Genomic DNA, 20,882 nt, shown 5'->3' on the forward strand with positions numbered 1-20,882 from the left:
TTTGTATAGCTGCTGCATGTAGAACTTGAAATTTAGAGCGTAAAATCATTTTATCCTACTAAGAGATCTTGCTGAAATGATCTGGAGGATACACAATTTTCTAACCTCTTATTTTGTCAGTAAGTAATACTTTTTTATCTTTCCTTAGGAACTGTAATTTTTGCGCTCTCTCGAGCCAATACTGAAGACAATGACATTTGATTTTTAATAACAATATTATTATCTTACTTAAGGTTTGTAGTTATATATAGCAGTCACTCAGTAAATTATAGAAATGAAGATCTAAATTAAGATATTCTCTACATTTACTTACATAACCTCAAAACGTTTCACTTTCATGTCATCAATATAGCATCGATATTATGTACAATTAATTAAGAATAGACGCATCATGATATTAACTATAATAATATTTAATTTCTAATGGTAATAATGTCATCAAACCACCTCAAGTTTCGTAGATTTGAATATCCAATACACAGCTGTACTCAGAAAATTATACACTGCAGAATCAGTTTTTAATAACAAATTGAATTGAGCTCTAAATATGTCGGCAATCCTGCAGGTCATGGCCTTCGTGTAATAGCCTATTGTTTATTGTAGTGTGTGTTTTGTTCTGAAATTCAATCAAGTCGGCCGTGATTCAGTAAAATTAGTTCTCAAAACTTACAACAGATGGATTTTGGAAAATAGGAAAATTATGTAGGAAAATTGACATTTCACTGAAAACTACTACTTTTCCGAAAAACTTTGGATGCCAGGCATGAAAATGAGGGGTCACTCATTAAAATCCGTTCAGTCATTTTCCCGTGATTTCCATTACCAGTTCAAATTATATATATAGATATAGTGGAGCAAAAAATGTATTATACGGAACCATAGGAAGGGTGATGCAGTCCCTGATAATTACGAGTAGATTCATTGCCTGTGTTGAAGTATGAGGATCACACTTAGAACAAAATTTTGCATGATTTATGTTGTTAAATCATTGCAATTGCGTCATGTATTTATTTCTTTTGTTGTATGTAACATTCAACAAAAGATGACGGCAAAGTATGACTGCAAACGGACAACCCTTCGAACAACGCCTATAACACAGGTTAGTGCTCAGTAGGAAATAAAATTATACGCATGATATTCTTAATGAAAGTTTTATGAACAACAGTAACTGGCAGGTTACGGATCGCTAAAGCATTCCATGTCGGCCATGCAAACATGTGTGAGGCCACTTGTGGTACGCGAACCACTGGTTGGTACTTGAAGTTTGAAATAAAAATATAAAGTGTAATTTAATATACAAATATATAGCTGTTTTCTGTATACTTTATGGAAAACTCCATTGACTAAATTTAAAGAGAATCTGTTTCTTAATTCAACAGACCCTGGGAGCGACACTTGACATTTCCCCCAAAATGAATTTGGTTAATGATATAGCAAATTTCCTGAATTAAAAATAGTGATAGGGTACGCCATTAAAATAGGTTGAGAACTGCTGGTATACAGGTTACATACATACATACATACATACATACATACATACATACATCCATATATACATACATACATCCATACATACATACATACATCCATACATACATACATACATCCATACATACATACATCCATCCATACATACATCCATACATCCATACATACATACGTACATCCATCCATCCATACATACATCCATCCATACATACATACATCCATCCATACATACATACATCCATACATACATACATACGTACATACATACATACATCCATCCATACATACATCCATCCATACATACATCCATCCATACATATATACATACATCCATACATACATCCATACATACATCCATACATACATACATACATCCATACATACATCCATACATACAGTCGACCTGGTTGGCAAGTTGGTATAGCGCTGGCCTTCTATGCCCAAGGTTGCGGGTTCGATCCCGGGCAAGGTCGATGGCATTTAAGTGTGCTTAAATGTGACAGGCTCATGTCAGTAGATTTACTGGCATGTAAAAGAACTCCTGCGGGACAAAATTCCGGCACATCCGGCGACGCTGATATAACCACTGCAGTTGCGAGCGTCGTTAAATAAAACATAACATTTAACATTTCCATACATACATCCATACATACATCCATACATACATACATCCATACATACATCCATCCATACATGCATACATACATCCATACATACATACATCCATACATAAATACATCCATACATGCATACATCCATACATACATACATACATCCATCCATACATACATACATCCATCCATACATACATCCATCCATACATACATACATCCATACATACATCCATACATACATCCATACATACAATCCATACATCCATACATACATCCATACATACATACAATCCATACACCATACATACATCCATACATACATACATCCATCCATACATACATACATACATACATATATCCATCCATACATACATACATCCATACATACATACATCCATCCATACATACATGCATGCATACATCCATACATACATACATCCATCCATACATACATACATACATCCATACACACATACATACATCCATACATACATCCATACATCCATACAACCATACATGCATACATACATCCATACATACATCCATCCATAAATACATACATACATACATATATCCGTCCATACATACATACATACATTCATACATCCATACACATACATACATCCATACATACATCCATACAACCATACATGCATACATACATCCATACATCCATTCATACATACATCCATCCATAAATACATACATACATATATCCATCCATACATACATACATACATATATCCATCCGTACATACATACATACATACATACATACATACATACATACATACCTCACAACAGACTGAGGTAAACTGCACACATGCAACATCCGACAAAGGCACTTGAACTTCGGCGCTCACGACAGGTGCACCGTGTACGGTCCATGGCGTGAACAGATGTTTGGCTTTACGAGGACTCTACCTGGACGGGTCCGTATACTTAGGCACTCTTTGATACATCCAGGGCACTGGAGTTTCATGCCTTTCCTTTATCAGTAAGACTAGAATTTTTATATACGCGTCTGATATAAGATATATCTGAACTCTTAACCGTGGTGTAGGAAGCAATACATATTATGTACAGGGACATCATTTTATTTTTACTTCAATTTTCATTGTACCTGAGTTTTTGAATGTACTTCACTCCCACCTCCTCTACTAGTAAATTTCCAACCATCTTCCACACAGAACCAAGGCCGAGTATGCAGTCAAAGTCGTCTTACGATCATACAGGGACATCACTTTATTTTTACCAACATTTTTAACATTAACCTGGCTATACTCGGAAACACTGTTTCCCCCTTCCATTACAGGAGTTTGATGTTACTAGTGCAATATATAAACAAATCATTTTACTAGGTATAGGAGGAGAGAAAAGTAGTGTATCCATTTATGTTGTAGGGAAATACGATATTACGATTTTCAGTTTGATCAACACTTTTACGGAATTTATCAAAATACAGTAGAGTAGTAACATTTTTTTTTTCAAAAACTCAACTTTTTAGGCGGCTATGTTCGTTATGTAATGTCTACTTTATTTAGCATATTAATTATTGATGTTATCATACAATATAGAGAGTGCATTTAAATTGAGGGGCTCATAAGTAAAGGGCTGTAAGTGCACTTAAGTTACTTTTGAGAAAATGGGGTTTAAATACTTAAGCTTTCGTAAAATCGGCGAAATTTTTTATTTAAATTTTAATGTGTGATGCGATTAAAATATCCCTTTGCCACTAAAATTTTAGATACTTTTGCTTACACTGGATGCACTTAACTCATGTTATTACAAATGTCACTAGCATTCCTTTGCTTCTAGCCACCTCAATTCGAAAAAAGCTAATCTGAATTTTTAAACAAGTTGCTGAAAATGGTTGTCGTTCTTTACAATGCAGGCTTCAATTCTTTACGCATATTATTAAAAACATTTTGAAGCATATTCTCTGAAATTGAATTTATCGTTTCTTGAATATAATTTTTAGTACGATATTATTAATATAGGTTCTTTCTTCTATAGAAAACGCAATCATATTTATGAAACACACTATACACTGCAGTGTTTACTTCACTGCTTGAAGACTTCGAATGCAACAGCGACCGTAAGTTTCTGGTCTGACGGGAGCAAGGACATTAGTGAAGGGGTGAGAGTGAAGTACATTCAGAAATGCAGGCACAATAAAAATGCAAGTAAAAATAAAATGATGTCCCTGCACTAGACAGTACTGAGTTATTGAGTATAGTACGTTCCAGAAATATGTTCGCGTTTTTCAGTGACGAAAGAGCTTTCAATATTGAATCGTATTTTCAACACAGGTACTGACGTCTGTTTGCCTACGTCGCATCCCGGTTTCCCCCATCTGCTTCTGCTCGCCCCTCTGTAAAGGCTAGTGGCTGGGCTGTCTTAGCTCTTTTCTGAGAACATTAATGTCTGTTAAGAATTTGACGTCTACGTAATATTATACAACTGTTTAAAATAACTTAAATAAAAGGATCTCGTTAAGTAATTAACTGTCACGTGATTTCCCCACATTCTACGACCCTGCGACAAAACCACTTGGACGGACAGTAGATAGCATGTCTGAGTAATTTTATCTTTTCGGATCGGGCAGAAGTGAAGATTGAATTTACAGTACGTAAGGTACTCTTTTATAGAGTAAGTGCAGAATTATTTCAACATGAGTTACTAGTACGAAGGACGAATTTGCTAATTGGAAATAGGTACAATAGTCTATAGTACGATAATATGCACAAAAGAACTGAAGCCTGTATCGAAATGAACGGCCACCATTTTCAAAAATGTGTTTAAATATCCATATTATGATTATTTTTCAATTTAACTTCATTTTCTATATTGTACGCTAATGTACTGTAGACAGTATAATATACACTGCATAATGAATACGTCCGCGTGGAAAGCTCAGTTCGTGAGTAAAAACACTCATTGTTAATACAGTACTGTATTTTGATTAAACAAAAACCTAATAAAAAGCATCAAAATAAAATCGCGTTATTTCCTAGTTTACGTAAATGGATGAACTACTTTTCTTCCCTCCTATACCTAGTAAAGTGATTTGTTCGTATTTTACGCCAGTATCATCGAACTCCAGTCGTGGAAGGGGGTAGCAAACGGTGTTTCCGGTTCTCAACCGTTAATCCAGAGATATAGCGAGGTTAATATTAGAAATGTTAGTAAAAATAAAATGATGTCCCTGTATAATCACGGAAGTCTTTAAAGAACAACAAATTTAAGTGCAGCGTCTATTGATATAACCGTTGCAACTGTAACTTGCACGTGTAAGGGTACATACACGTTGGAACAGCGATAAACGATGAAAGAAACGATCTAGCGACGCTTTGGTATTATCAAAGAATCAAGTGTTCATATCGGAGCAACGAGGACGCGGGAAGAGAACAGTAGTAGAAGATATTCTATACATCCACTTAATGAAAGAAGATATATAGAAAATATCAGCTGCTAGGTTCAAAGTTAATATAACTTAAATACGTACCAAATTGAACCCGTTTTTTTTGAGTACATAATGTACCTAGATGTATTAAATTGCATATCTGTAGTATTTCCGCCGTGTTGTCTGCTAGCTAGTGTGATGTCAGCGCCAACTCTAGGGAGAAAGCAGAATCTCACGCTCAAACTGGTTTGAAGGTCATTGAAATCAGTCATGCTACATCAAAGGTACAGACGTGAAATGTCCATACTTATAATTATCTATATGCTGGTATAGCATTATAAACTTGTTTCATAATATGCTATACGATAAAATTTACTGTAGGTACACCAGAGTTTCCCAACTACCAATAATTTCACCTCCATATAATACACGGTTGCGGACCGTAAAGAAAACAAACGCGTCAACCAAGTTTCATTTCAATTGTTTGTCTCCCTCGGTGGACTGGCTTGTAGACATTCCTTATTCAGTCAATGCCTCCTCTCTTTCGCTTGTTTTCATTTTCAGTCTTTCTCTCGTTAATTGGAAAATTTCTTAGCCTTTCAGACGTTAAAAATTATTTGTTCTGCGATTGAAGGATTAGAGAATGAAAACAAAAGAAGGAAGACTAAAAGAACTTTATCGTTGTTGAGATATGAGGGAAATTTTCTTTTAGGAGAAGTTTCGAAAGCTACCCTGGTTTTTCTTTTCATGACGAACAAGTGATTTCCAGTTTAATTTAAAAGTTTCACGTGCCAACAAATTAAACTCATATAGACTTACATTAAAAATGCTTATTTATTCCCGGGTAACTCAGTTGGTAGAGCGTTGGTACGTTTAACCAAAGGTCCCGGATTCGATACCGGCCCCGGAACAATTTTTCCCTCGAAATTATTCAAGTCAACTTTACAGGGAGTTATACCTGAAAGCTTGATTTGCATAATACACGTCACTGTTCGTTAACAGAAAACCACAATTTAAGTCACACAGAGTTAGTGTGCACTCAATGTTGGTTGCTTGACGGTTGTCAGCCCACTTTGAGGTCTGGGATATAGATTATAGAGGGAAAAATTGGATCGGTGTCTGGTAGAGCACATCTAGGTCAGAAAGCATGGGTAGACATAACGGCTCGGTTAGAAAAGCCAACGTACTATGGTAGGAACGATCATGATTTTAAAATCAAATGTAGAAAACAGAAAACGGATGTAGGTAAATTCTCATTTTTAAATAGAACTATAAATTATTGGAATGACCTACCTGCAGCGGTCTTTGAGGGCTGTCCTTCCTTAAGGAGATTCAAGAATAATTTAAAAAGTTGTGTATAAAGTGCAAATTAAAATAAGGTGGCATTTAACATTTAATTTTTTAAGGTGACATGTATTTACTGAACCTGACGAGTTATCCCTTTGGTTTTAATTGTAAATTATTTAAAAAAGCGTGTAAGAGGGCCTTAGACTAGAAATGTTTAGTTTAAAATATGTAGTTCTGTTTATAAGTATGCATAAGGGTGTAATTATTTGTCTTATTTGAGCTGTTGTATCAGTGAAGCGAGGTGAGTCAGTGAAGTTATGGTTTTACAGTGCAGTGAATAGTTCCGATCAGTGATAATTTATAGCGTCAATGAAATGTGTTCTATAGTGTCAGTGAAATGTGTCCTAAAGTGTCAGTGAAATGCGTCATAGTGCCAGTACAGTAAGTGAGATGAGAGTAAAGTGAAAGTCTATTATCAGTACCAATGTGAAACTTATGTAGGGCCTATATATATGTAGGTTGTATTGTAAAATTAGGTTCGTTTATTAATTAGGTTATTTTATGTATTATTATTATCATTATTATTATTATTATTATTATTATTATTATTATTATTAATTGTAATTATTGTGTTAAATTGTATTTTGTATTCTTAATGTATTGTGTATATAACTGTATTGTGTATTGTATAATTGTATTTGTATTGTATAATTGTATTGTGTATTGTTTATATTGTGTATACCACTGCCACCGGGTGCTTGCCCACTGTCAGTGTAAATAAATACATACATACATATAGATAAAAAAACACGTTTTAATAAAGTTTTAAGAACTGCAATTCATGACAGTAACTACGTTATAATTTTATAAGTCAATGCAATTGTACAGAGTGATTTATATAGAACTGACACATTTCTTTCATTAATTGTTTCAAAACGAATTGTGCTAGCGACAACTTATTATACCTAAAATGTAGAGGAATTTTGGGAGATTATTTACCTCTATAGCAAATGTTGAAAAGTCCTCCATCCTGCATAAGGCACAACTCAACACGTCGTTCCATGTTACTGGCCACTCGTTGGAGGACTCTGTTGTCAATAGCTTGAATCTCCTGTGTGATGTTGTGCTTCAGATCGTCCAATGTCTGGGGACGTGTGGCGTAAACCCTGTCTTTTAAGTAACCCCATAGAAAGAAGTCCGGCGTTGTCAAATCCGGAGATCTCGGTGGCCACAGGTTCCTGGAAATTATTCGGTCGTCAAAGAAGCTTGCAATTAGTTCCATGGATTCATTTGATGTATGGCATGTTGCGCCATCTTGCTGAAAATATCCTTGACTCAGCTCTACATCGTCCAGTTGCTCAACAAACTCCATGAAAATCAGTCGGTACTCTGCAGTGTTCACAGTCTGGTTAAACAAAATTGGCCCCACTATTCTCTGTGCGGATATTGCGCACCAAACTCCGAATTTAACCGGGTGCATAGGTGCTTCATGGATGACATGTGGATTTTCGATGGCCCAATGGCGTGAGTTCTGTGAGTTCACATAAAGAGTCGTTGATTTAATGTGTACTGCATTTTCACGTTGACACAAAATGTCGAAAACAGCTGCCAGCAATATGAATAAAACATAAACATCTGCGCATCTAGTGCTGCCAACAATAGGAATAAAACATAAACATCTGCGCATCTAGTGCTGCCAACAATAGGAATAAAACATAAACATCTGCGCATCTAGTGACAAGGAATCGAAACTCCAGAACATTCTGCTTAATTTGGTGCTAAAATTGGGTGAGTGCTGGCAACAATAGGAATAAAACATAAACATCTGCGCATCTAGTGACAAGGAATCGAAACTCCAGAACATTCTGCTTAATTTGGTGCTAAAATTGGGTCATTGAATGAATTTCCAACGGAATAATTAAAGAAAGAAATGTGTCAGTTCTACATAAATCACTCTGTAGTATCATGCATGCGATGAGGTTGGAACATCATTCGTAGGCCTAAATAATAAAATCGTCCTCATACCGCAGCAAGATGAGCGATCAATATGTTCCAACATCAACGTGGCAGTTGCTGAATATTTTATTATGAATTAAATATTCATATTTCGTTAATTGATAGGATCAACGCCCCCTACATTTCAGATGGTTTAGTGCATCAAACTGGCCCTATGCACTGTGGTCATTGCATTTAAGGGCATTTCAAGTGGTAGATATACGTTTACTGTTTTATGTCACTAATTTTGGTTTTATGTGTGATGGAGCTCAGAGAAAAAGGCTAAAAAATGTAAGAAGGAAGAAGAGAGATTGGGTCAATTTGCAGTGGAAAAATAAAACAGGAAATAAATAAAAGGTAGAGTGATATAAGAGGAAATAAGCATGGCGAGATGAAGACCTGGCTGAAAAAAGGAAAGCCATAAATTGAAATAGATAAGTAGAATAATAGCAAGAAGGAAACGAATAAAGAAAAAAGAAGAGAAGAGAAGGAACGAAAAAATCACTCACACGAAATGAAAATTGCTTCAAAGCTCACTAAAAATTTTATTGCATTATTATTATTATTATTATTATTATTATTATTATAAGAGCGCTGGACTTGTAATTCTGTGGACCCGGGTTCGATCCCCGGTGTACTCCCAGTTTATAACTTGTGTTGGATAAGTCTGTGGTTCAGGTAACACAGGGATTTTCTCCGAAAGCTCTGGTTCACCTGTGACATCCCAACAAATCATCTCATATCTCATCCTCATCCTCATCCTCATCCTCATCCCCATCCCCATCCCCATCCCCATCCCCATCCCCACCCCCATCCCCCTCGCCATCCCCATCCCCCTCGCCATCCCCATCCCCTTCCCCATCCCCATCCTCATCCTCATCCTTAATCTCATCCTCATCCTCATCCTCAATCTCATTCCTCATCCTCAATCTCATCCTCAATCTCATCCTCATCCTCAATCTCATCCTCATCCTCAATCTCATCCTCATCCTCATCCTCAATCTCATCCTCATCCTCATCCACATCCTCATCCTCAATCTCATCCTCAATCTCATCCTCATCCTCAATCTCATCCTCATCCTCAATTTCATCCTCAATCTCATCCTCATCCTCAATCTCATCCTCATCCTCAATCTCATCCTCATCATCAATCTCATCCTCAATCTCATCCTCAATCTCATCCTCATCCTCAATCTCATCCTCATCCTCATCCTCAATCTCATCCTCATCCTCAATCTCATCCTCATCCTCAATCTCATCCTCATCCTCAATTTCATCCTCATCCTCAATCTCATCCTCATCCTCAATCTCATCCTCATCATCAATCTCATCCTCATCCTCAATCTCATCCTCATCCTCAATCTCATCCTCATCCTCATCCTCAATCTCATCCTCATCCTCAATCTCATCCTCATCCTCAATCTCATCCTCAATCTCATTCCTCATCCTCAATCTCATCCTCAATCTCATTCCTCAATCTCATTCCTCATCCTCAATCTCATCCTCATCCTCAATCTCATCCTCATCCTCAATTTCATCCTCAATCTCATCCTCATCCTCAATCTCATCCTCATCCTCAATCTCATCCTCATCATCAATCTCATCCTCATCCTCAATCTCATCCTCAATCTCATCCTCATCCTCAATCTCATCCTCATCCTCAATCTCATCCTCATCCTCAATCTCATCCTCATCCTCAATTTCATTCTCAATCTCATCCTCATCCTCAATCTCATCCTCATCCTCAATCTCATCCTCATCATCAATCTCATCCTCATCCTCAATCTCATCCTCATCCTCAATCTCATTCCTCATCCTCAATCTCATCCTCAATCTCATTCCTCATCCTCAATCTCATCCTCATCCTCAATCTCATCCTCAATCTCATTCCTCATCCTCAATCTCATCCTCAATCTCATCCTCATCCTCAATCTCATCCTCATCCTCAATCTCATCCTCAATCTCATCCTCATCCTCAATTTCATCCTCAATCTCATCCTCATCCTCAATCTCATCCTCATCCTCAATCTCATCCTCATCCTCAATCTCATCCTCATCATCAATCTCATCCTCATCCTCAATCTCATCCTCATCCTCAATCTCATCCTCATCCTCATCCTCAATCTCATCCTCATCCTCATCCTCAATCTCATCCTCATCCTCAATCTCATCCTCATCATCAATCTCATCCTCATCCTCAATCTCATCCTCAATCTCATCCTCATCCTCAATCTCATCCTCATCCTCATCCTCAATCTCATCCTCATCCTCAATCTCATCCTCATCCTCAATCCCATCCTCAATCTTATCCTCATCCTCAATCTCATCCTCATCCTCAATCTCATCCTCATCCTCAATCTCATCCTCAATCTTATCCTCATCCTCAATCTCATCCTCATCCTCATCCTCAATCTCATCCTCATCCTCATCCTCAATCTCATCCTCATCCTCATCCTCATCCTCATCCTCATCCTCATCCTCAATCTCATCCTCATCCTCATCCTCAATCTCATCCTCAATCTCATCCTCATCCTCAATCTCATCCTCATCCTCAATCTCATCCTCATCCTCATCCCTCACCCCTCACCCTCACCCTCACCCTCACCCTCATCGCGGATGTAGCGTAGGTAGCATCCTATGACTATCGGTAAATTGATGTACATAAAAACCTTCGTATGGGTCAATGACGAACAGATAAAAACCTGCGATTAGTTTAAAAAATGTAGACTATTAATTTATTTTCACAACTGTACGGTTGAGTTGACTTATTATTAATAAAAAATGTACCAGATATCTGCACAAGTATTTGCATTGGAATTACTGCGTTTCGTTTGAATTTGCTTGTTAGAGAACCGTTAGTATGGATCTATGACAAAGAGAAATCAGAATTATAATTCATGCGAGAAAGTAAATCACCTCTGTTGAAATTTTCGTATCGTTTTATTCATTTGACCCATGAGTATAAAGATTTAACCTGTTCCGTTGCTAAGCAATTGACTTCAGAAAAATGTGACAAAAGTAATTATCGTTGCTAAGCAACTGACTTAAAGATTTTTTTCCCAATGCCACCAGGTTTTCATATGACATTTCTGGTCTCTCCTGACAATGGTTTATTTGTAACCCACTTCTGAGGTTGGGGCGCCTGGAAGGCGGAGTTAAGTTGCCCCGATGACATTATGATAGGATGATTATGAAGTGCCAGGAGAGGTCTTAAACCTAAGCCTAACCTAATTTCCAGACCATGGACGAACACAGGAACATTCCCCTTTAAGGAAAAATTCCTGTGTTCTAACCGGGAATCAAACCCGGGATCTCATGAACTGTAGTCAGAATCTCTGACCACTAGCCCATGAGGCTGGTCCTTCAGATATTAAAATGTTCGTAACATTTTATTCATTTGTACTCTGGCATAAATGTTTCATGTTAAAGCTTCGAGTCCATTGGCAAGCGTGTAAGATTCGCTGGGTATGAAATATAAGTGCGTACATTTTATCTTTCCACGCTCGCGGATGCGAAGCTGCTGCTGCAGTGCACGGAGAGCGTTGAAAGATAAGATGTATGCACTGTAAATGTGGAATGAAGAAAAACGATGGAAAATATTTAATATTCTAACTATTCAGTTATGTAACTTAAGTCACGAAATTATATTTCAGGTATTCTTGTAAGAGTTTTCGTTCATATTTTTTTGGATGGGCCGTTTTTGAGAGAATACTTCGATTTATCTTGTCATTCCTTACACCATTGCTCTGCCATTACCGTAGCATGTAATTGAGAGTCGATATAATCTGTTATTTGAAGATTGCTGAGTCAGGAAATATTTAATTACCCAGTATCAAATGCATCATCCCTTATTTGCATATTTTTGTAATGGGAATCCTTGTCACGTAGCATTATCTTCTATGTAGAACAGCGTTTTGGGCTTTATGCTTTAGTTATTATTAAAATTAATACAACTTTATAGGTAAATAAACCAACTCAAAGGGAAAATTCGAGGCCGGAGACTAAAACAACCGCCAAATTAAGGCGCGACAACAGAAAGGGAATAAAGAAGGCGGTGCACGCCAGAGAGTTAGACTCAATAATTAGCGGCAGAAGCTGGTTTCCCGACTGGAATAACATTGTGACGTCACCTGCTGCCGGTGTTTAGTAACGGTGAAGAGATGAAAGAAGTTCGCGTACATATGGATTATGTGAGCTTGATCGAGGTTGAAAACGAATTTCTATGTTCGGATGTGGAGTAATTTTAGATAATCAAAATGTTAAAAATACACGGAGAGAAAATTGAATCTTTGAAAGAAATCTGTGAAGAAATAAAATTCTGTTTGTCTCAAAAAGTTTATTGTTATTATTATTATTAGAAAATTCGTAAAAAATACCACTTTTGTGAAAAAATAATGTCTTGTCAACATTCATTATACAGTGAAACTTCCCTTAACGGATACTTCCCAATAGCGGACTCCTCTTAATAGCGGACATTGAAAGGTAGCCTATCTCCCAACAACAATTAAAACTTCCAAATAACGGACAGCGTGAAAGAAAAAAAGAAAAAGACGGTTGTAAATTAAACGGAATTCCAACGGAATTCTTTGCAACAATCATTATCATGCATTTGAATGTTCTTGTACTTTACTGAAGGTAAGCAGCACAGTTGTTAGTTGTGATACTGTACGTGAGCAGTCCGTACTTTCTTAGCTTGCCAAGTTGTGTGTTCGGAAGTACAGTCACATTAAAAAAGTCACAAAAACGTAAACGTTTATCACTAAAAGAGAAAGTCGATATTGTAAAGCATAGTGAGAAGGAGAAATTAAGTGTTCGTGAGCTGGCCACTAAGTTTAATGTGAGAAAACTCAGGTTAGTGAAATTTTGAAAAACAAGGATGTTATTTTAAAATCATACACTGAGAATGCAATTCTAAATTTCTTTGTGTAAGGTGAAGTGGTACAGTGACTGTTGTTGATTTCATTTACAAAACATTTACTGGTATGATTTCTCTCTGGATGAATACTGTAAACAATCTCACTGTAGGGTAACACCGCTTATATTGGACCACTGCGTAAATTGGACCGTTCATATAAAACTTTGTATGTATAAGCTGATGTGTAGAGAGAAATATAAGATTTATAGGAAGTGAGAGTATTGTGAAAGGTTTAGGTGTAAGTGGAATAGAGAGAAAGTTGAAAGTGAGCGCAAATATGAATGAGTGAAAAGTGAAAAAGGGTTAAAAGAAATGAACAAGTGACAGCATAAAATTAGTACTGACATTTGAACGTTGGAACAGTAAATGAATATAAGAGACAGATAGGAGAAAAGGTCAAAGATCAAGTAAGGCAAATAATTCAATATGATAATTTGTAGAGAATAAATGAAATTGAAGTCTTAGTGAATAGTAGTTAGAGGAAAAAGGGGGTTTGGAAGGCATATATAAATTTAGATATATTACGATTAATGATCAAATAGAGAATAGCAAACGAAATGTAGGAGAAATACTGAAAGGGAGATTGAACAAGTAATAATAAAAAAAAAAGTACACAGTTTAATTGGTAGAAGTTGTGTAGACATGTACTGCAAATATGTGTTAATGTAAGTGTTAATGGTGGCACCGGATACAGAAATGTGAGGTACACCATTACATGTAAAGAAGTGCTGTGACCAAATATATCAAATATCAAATATAAAACTTTGTAGGTAGGTAGTGGCTGCAACTTAGCGGTATGAATAACGAACCTTGTGCTCTCACTACTTCCTGGAGCGAGTTTGGTTGCAGTACGACATTGTGGAGTGTTGTGATTTCTGTTCGTCTGTTTGGAGTGTGTTTCATGTTATTTTTGATCTGTGCATCTGTACTTGTGAACGGAATACACCTTATCTGAGGTAAGTGCTGTGTGTAATATGTAAAAGGCACTTATTTGTGACGACATTTAGATATACAAGATCAATGTGGTATAAGCAGCTAACAAGGCGTCCTTGTTGAAAAGAAAAATGGCATGTAGGGGAGAGTCGGGTAGTATCGGACGTCGGGTAATATCGGACAGTGAGTTTCTTTAATCTACCACACGATGATAGTACCTGATTGACATGGTTACGTTTCTGTGATGTCGCATAGAGAAACGTAACCATGTCATTCAGGTACTACCATATGGTGGTAGATGAAAGAAACGCACTGTCCGATACTGCCCGATGTCCGATACTACCCGACTCTCCCCTAATCCTATATTGGACCGGAAGTACTTTCCTATATTGGACCACATACTTGGAGCGGTCCAATTTAAGTATATGATATAAAACTATTGGCTTTTATTAAATAAAGTGAATGTCAATGTAGATAATCACATTCGTAATTTAAATTCAGAATGTGATTTTGTCGCCTAATTATTATCGAGTACAATTTTGTCGTCTGTCTCTTTCTACAGATGTTAAAACGGGGAAAATACGGGTTCTGGGATGAAGAAATGATGGAGAGGGCGTTATGTGCGTACAGAAACGGGGATATGGGGCTTAATTGTACAGCTTGCACTTATAATGTTCCAAAAGCAACGTTAAAACGTAGAATTGATGGAGTAAATGTCAAAGCCCTAGAACATAAGCGGTCATTTGGAAGATCAATTGACCTCCACTTCTCCTCTTCAAGATCAGAGAGTCACCACACCAGAAGTCGTAAAACCCTACAAAAAGTTGCAGGAAATTTCACTATTGCCTGTAAGTACGAAAGTGAAGAGAAGGAAGACAGCATATGCAATAGTCTTGACTACCTCTCCGTACAAGGATCAGCTGCTTTCAAGGCAAGATTTGGTCAACCAGAGGCACAAAAAAAAAAAAAAAAAAACGAGAAGAAAAGCTGTGGTTGGTTTTGTAAACTGTGCAAATTTGATGAAGTTAGGGACATGATCCAGTGCATGACGTGCAGGGAGTGAGTTCATCAAGATTGTGCCAAAGTGGGGCCGAAAAAGAAGCTATTTTATTGTAAAGAATGTCTTTAAAATAATGTATATAGTACATGTAAAAATAATGGTTTAATGGTCCAATTTACGAAAACTGGTGATCCAATTTAGGAGCATATATATCTAAATTGGACCTTTGCAGGCTTTCAGTAAAAGTTAAATAGTGGTTTCTCTAATTTTCAAAATTGCATTTTAAGTTCATGGTTCTTTTGGTTATAAATGTGTTTCCTATATATAACCATTTCCTAGATGATCTTCCTTCCAATTCACTGTCAACGGCCTTAAGTTCTTAAGGGGTTCAATATAGGCGGTCTTACCCTACTATACTGTAAAATATAGTGTTTAATATGTATGTAGGCCTACTGTATACACACTAACGATTTTCTAAACAGCGGACACTTCTCAATAACGGACATTTAATTTTTCCCCGGCGGTGTCCGCTATTGGGAAGTTTCACTGTATTGATAATATCAAACCAAGTTTTAAAAGAATATTAAATTTTTTTTTATTAATTTGTCCTACAGAAAAATATCTGTAATATTGACAATATTTGAGGAGAAAAATTCACTCCGGCGCCGGGGATTGAACCCGGGTCCTTGGTGCTACGTACCAAGCGCTCTGACCACTGAGCTACGCAGAATTCAATCTACAGCACCGCATCGAACTGTCCACCTTTAATGTTTCCCTTTTGGTCTGACTCCAAATTAAGTTATTGTGAATGCTCACATTTAAATACATTTATTTTAACATTTCCGTTCTCGTTCTCGTTTCCGTTCCCGGTTTATTGTGAACCAGCCTTTACAGCCGCACGACTTGAACTCAAAGGAGACAGTACACAGACAAATTGACTGGTGTGAATCGCTCTTCAATACGTAAACTTTTTCACCACTAAGAGTTGCGCCATCAATTGTTTCTAAGACTGTACATATCTATTATGGCGTATTTAAACTACATCCAGCTATTAGATATAAACTAGTGGCTTGTGCAGCAAATGCTGCAAACTAAGTTCATTAGACGTTCAAATAAACATTTTTCAGATTTATTTTCAATGAAGAATACCAGACATTCTGAAAGTTATTTGCTTCCATAATAATGAAAGATACTCTCTCTCGAGCAATACTGAAGAGAACCACGCATATAAATATCTACACCACACCGCCATTAAATATATGAAAAAGACCCAACCCCACTTGATTAATAACTATAAAAATATTTGATTTTTAATAATATTATCTTACGTAAGTTGTATAGCTTTCAGTAACATATAATATATATACTATATAGCCGCCACTCAGTAAAATATAGAAATCAAAATCTAATTTAAGTTATTCTCTACATATACTTATATAACCCCAAAACGTTTCACTTTCATATCATCAATATAGCATTAATATGTATAATTAATGAAAAATAATCACGTCACGGCATTAACTACAATAATATTTAATTTCTAAGGGTAATAATGTCATCAAACCACCTCAAGTTTTGTAGTTTTTAATATCCAATACACAGCTGTACCCAGAAAATTACACACCACAGAATCGAAACTGTAAATTATTTTTAGTAAGTTAAGTTTTTAATCACAAATTTAATTTGAACTCTAAATATGTCAGCATTCTTGCAGATCATGGCCTTGGTGTAATGTTGTTTAATTATAATTCATTGAATTAAATTAGCTTATAAATTAAGTTACTACTTTCTTTACCTTATAGGTTTATCTAAATTTAAATAAATACATATGTAGTCTACTAGTCGTTAAAATTGAAGAATATAGCTGGAGAACCTTTTAAGTGTAGTATAAATATTTGTAATTTAAATATGTATTGTATTGATTAAGGCTGGTTGAGTGGAAGAGAAGGCCTTATGGCCTTAACTCTGCCAGCTAAAATAAAACATTATTATTATTATTATTATTATTATTATTATTATTTACTGTAGTGCGTGTTTTGTTTTATTCTGAAATGTAATTAGCTAGTTCACAAAACTGACGACAGATGGATTTTGGAAAATAGAAAAATTATGTTGAAATATTGACATTTCACTGAAAACTACTATTTTTCTGAAAAACTTTGGGTTCCAAGCTTCAAAATGAGGAGTCATTTATTAAAATCTGTTGAGCCGTTTTCCCGTAATTTCCATTACCAGTTCAAATTATATTTATATATATAGATTACAATACAGAATTAATCTGCAAAATATCATTATCTATTGTTCGTGGCTTAGAAAACATAAATTACCCACACAAATTGTTTAAGAGTAGGCTATGTTAAATAATTGCAGACAGTTCGTAGTTCTGTCATCGATTCTGTACACATGAAGACAGCATAAAACGTTTTAGAACCAACTTACACAAGTACAGAACTGGCCTCATTGTTATTCCCAACCTTGGAACAATGGATTACCTCAACAAAACATATTTCATTTACAGTGCCCGCCAACAAACTGGTCCGCATATACCGCGCTTTTCTTAGTTTCTCGCCCTCCTATTGTTGGAGGCGAGGCACCTCGGTGCCAAGAGCTGCTGTTGGGGAGTAGACAAAGGCGCTAAGTCAGGAGGGTGGGGAGGAGTTGTTAGCACAATGCTGCTGCATGTTTTGGTTTTTGAGGAGCGTCGATTTAATTGGGTGTGGGAACTAATCCGTAAGTTTGACGCACCCATAAACAAGTGAAGAGCGACTCCGAGTCTCTATAAAAACAAGTTGAGAGTAAGAACGATACAAAAGACACGGACGGCAGCTCTAGAACTGCAGAGCTCAGAATTACGCCTAAAAACGAAAGTCAAAATAATATGAACTAAGAAAACGGTTTCTAAATTTTGGTGAACATTTTGTAACTAACTACTAACATGTCTGTTCAAGCTAATGAGCCGAGTTCTAATCGCGGAAAGTGAAAGTGGAATTTATGGTAGATACAGTGTTGTTTTTCTTTCTGTAATCTACATTTTACTATTTCTCTCCATTTCGAAGTCACGAATGCTGACTACTAGATCATGAACCCGAATACACTACTCCGCCGATTTAGTAGAATGCGTTTGATTGTAAAGAAAGCGGAAAACAATACCGCATACCGCTAAGACATCATGTCACAACACTTTCACGTCTGAGTATTTCTGAGAAATTAAATATTGTTCAACTCCTTAAAAACGGAACAAATGTTAAGGATATTGCTGGAGAGAGTAAGGTAATATTTATTTATTTTTATTATAATGTTTAATTAATTAATTAATTAATTAATTCATTTATTCATTCCCTTCTTTCTTTCATTCATTCAACAACAAAAACACGAACTTGCAAAATATTAAATTACAATACAAGGTTGGGAAGTGCTTTTTATAAAATCGAGGAAAAGTTTGTTTGCATGATCGATTTTTTAAAAATTGCAAATAAAATATATTTTGCATAGCAATATTATTCCAAAACCTTCCAAAAACTGCACTGTAATGGTAACTAAGCAACAATAAGTGCACTGTCGCTCTGGTTCGAGTCCTCATGGAGGAAGAAATTTTCTCATGAAATTTCGCCCAGTGTATGGGACTGGTGCCCACCCAGCATCGTGATGCACTTGGGGAGCTACGATAGGTAGCGAAAATCCGGTTTCACAAACCAGCTATAACGGCTGGGGGGTTCATCGTGCTAACCACACGATACCTCCATTCTGATTGGATGATCGTCCACCTCTGCTTCGGCATGTGGACGTGAGGTCAGCAGCCGGCTGGTCGGTCTTGGCCCTTCATGGGCTGTAGCGCCATGAATTTTAAATGCACTGTAATGTGTCTATTTCAATATACTTTTTTGTTTTGAAGAATGGTTTCCGTAGCAACAAGTTTCTGTGTGGGAATTCTAACTTTTAAGACCTAACAACAATAGCTGTAAATACAACAAAAATACGATCGTGCATAAAGGTAATGCCACAGTCTAATATATACAGTCACGAAGCTCAATACGTAGGGAATATGCATCCATAGATAGTTGCTAACCACTAGGTTCGCTACTATCGCCTCATCACAGACAATGCGAAATAGTACTTGCACAGTCTATTGTTCCTAGCACCCTCAACAACTCAAGCTTCGTGGCTGTATATACTAGACTGTGGTAATACTGTATTATAGATATCGTAATTCAACTGTCTATATACTACAGAACTTACTGTTGTCATGGAGAGGATATAAGTATGAATGAAAATATGAAGATTATAAAAATATGTGGTGTTATATTTGACACTGTGAAAAACAAAATTCAGTGGACAATCCCATTAAAGTTTTACAGCTTGCCAGCTGTACTTTTCTGGCGCGCATGGATATGAAACCTGGACACTAAATCGCTCAGACAGACGTGAAATAGAAACCAGTGAAATGAAATTTCTACGTGGCATTACGTTGCTGGCTAGAGGGTCTTAGACCACCAGAGAATCGAAAATATAAGAAGAGTTGGGAATCTTTAACTTAAATGAGAAAACATAATAACAAAAACAGAATTGGAACGAACACATACAAAGAGTGACTACAACAGAATGTTTGCTTGTTAACAGTTGAATATGCGACGGCCAGCGTGTTATATTCTTAAATTTATAAGTAACAAATCCCCTTTACAACTTCACATTTTAACGAGAATGTTCGAGAAAGTCCTAAAATTTATATTCAGATATTCATTTCGACTCCCTTTACTTGAACCAACGTCCTCTGATAGAGAAACATGTAATCTGCATTGCTAAACATTTCACGAAGGTCATAATCATGTTTTTTCTACATTTATTTCTGTGGCCGGGAGGAAAAAGGTCCTAAGTAAAAATTTTATACTTTTCTGGAGAGCAGTAGAAAGATTGAAATTGGTGTCAATTATAGAGTTTTTTTAATTAAGAGGTTTTTCCTGGATATTATTTGTTTATATTTCTTCTAAAATAGGCAATGTTACTCATGTAACATTTTTTTTTATTATTTCCAAAAATAGCCACACTTAAGCCCTTTTAAGGCTAGAAGCCAGACTGAGTAGAAGGGACTATTAAACATAAGACCTTTTTCATGTCAAAATAAATGAGAAATGTAAATTATTAGGAATGCAAAATGGGTCTTAAACAATTATAGGACTGTTTACCCTGGTACTTAAAGTTTTGAAAGGAAAGGGCATCAGTATGTGATAAAATGTCTAAAATACAAGT

General features: G+C 36.3%; 1 protein-coding gene across 2 annotated transcripts in view; it reads left to right on the plus strand.

The window, feature by feature from the left end:
• LOC138713121 (sodium channel protein 60E-like) overlaps window positions 1–20,882 on the plus strand; it is a 983,436-nt gene that overhangs the window by 393,658 nt on the left and 568,896 nt on the right. For both annotated transcript variants that reach the window (XM_069844908.1, XM_069844909.1), the window contains exon 2: window positions 1,043–1,099. In XM_069844908.1, coding sequence (XP_069701009.1) covers window positions 1,043–1,099 — 57 coding nt within the window. The remainder of the gene's footprint in view (window positions 1–1,042; window positions 1,100–20,882) is intronic.

Source organism: Periplaneta americana, chromosome 14, assembly GCF_040183065.1.
Source record: "Periplaneta americana isolate PAMFEO1 chromosome 14, P.americana_PAMFEO1_priV1, whole genome shotgun sequence".
In the NCBI taxonomy this organism is placed as follows: Eukaryota; Metazoa; Arthropoda; class Insecta; order Blattodea; family Blattidae; genus Periplaneta; species Periplaneta americana.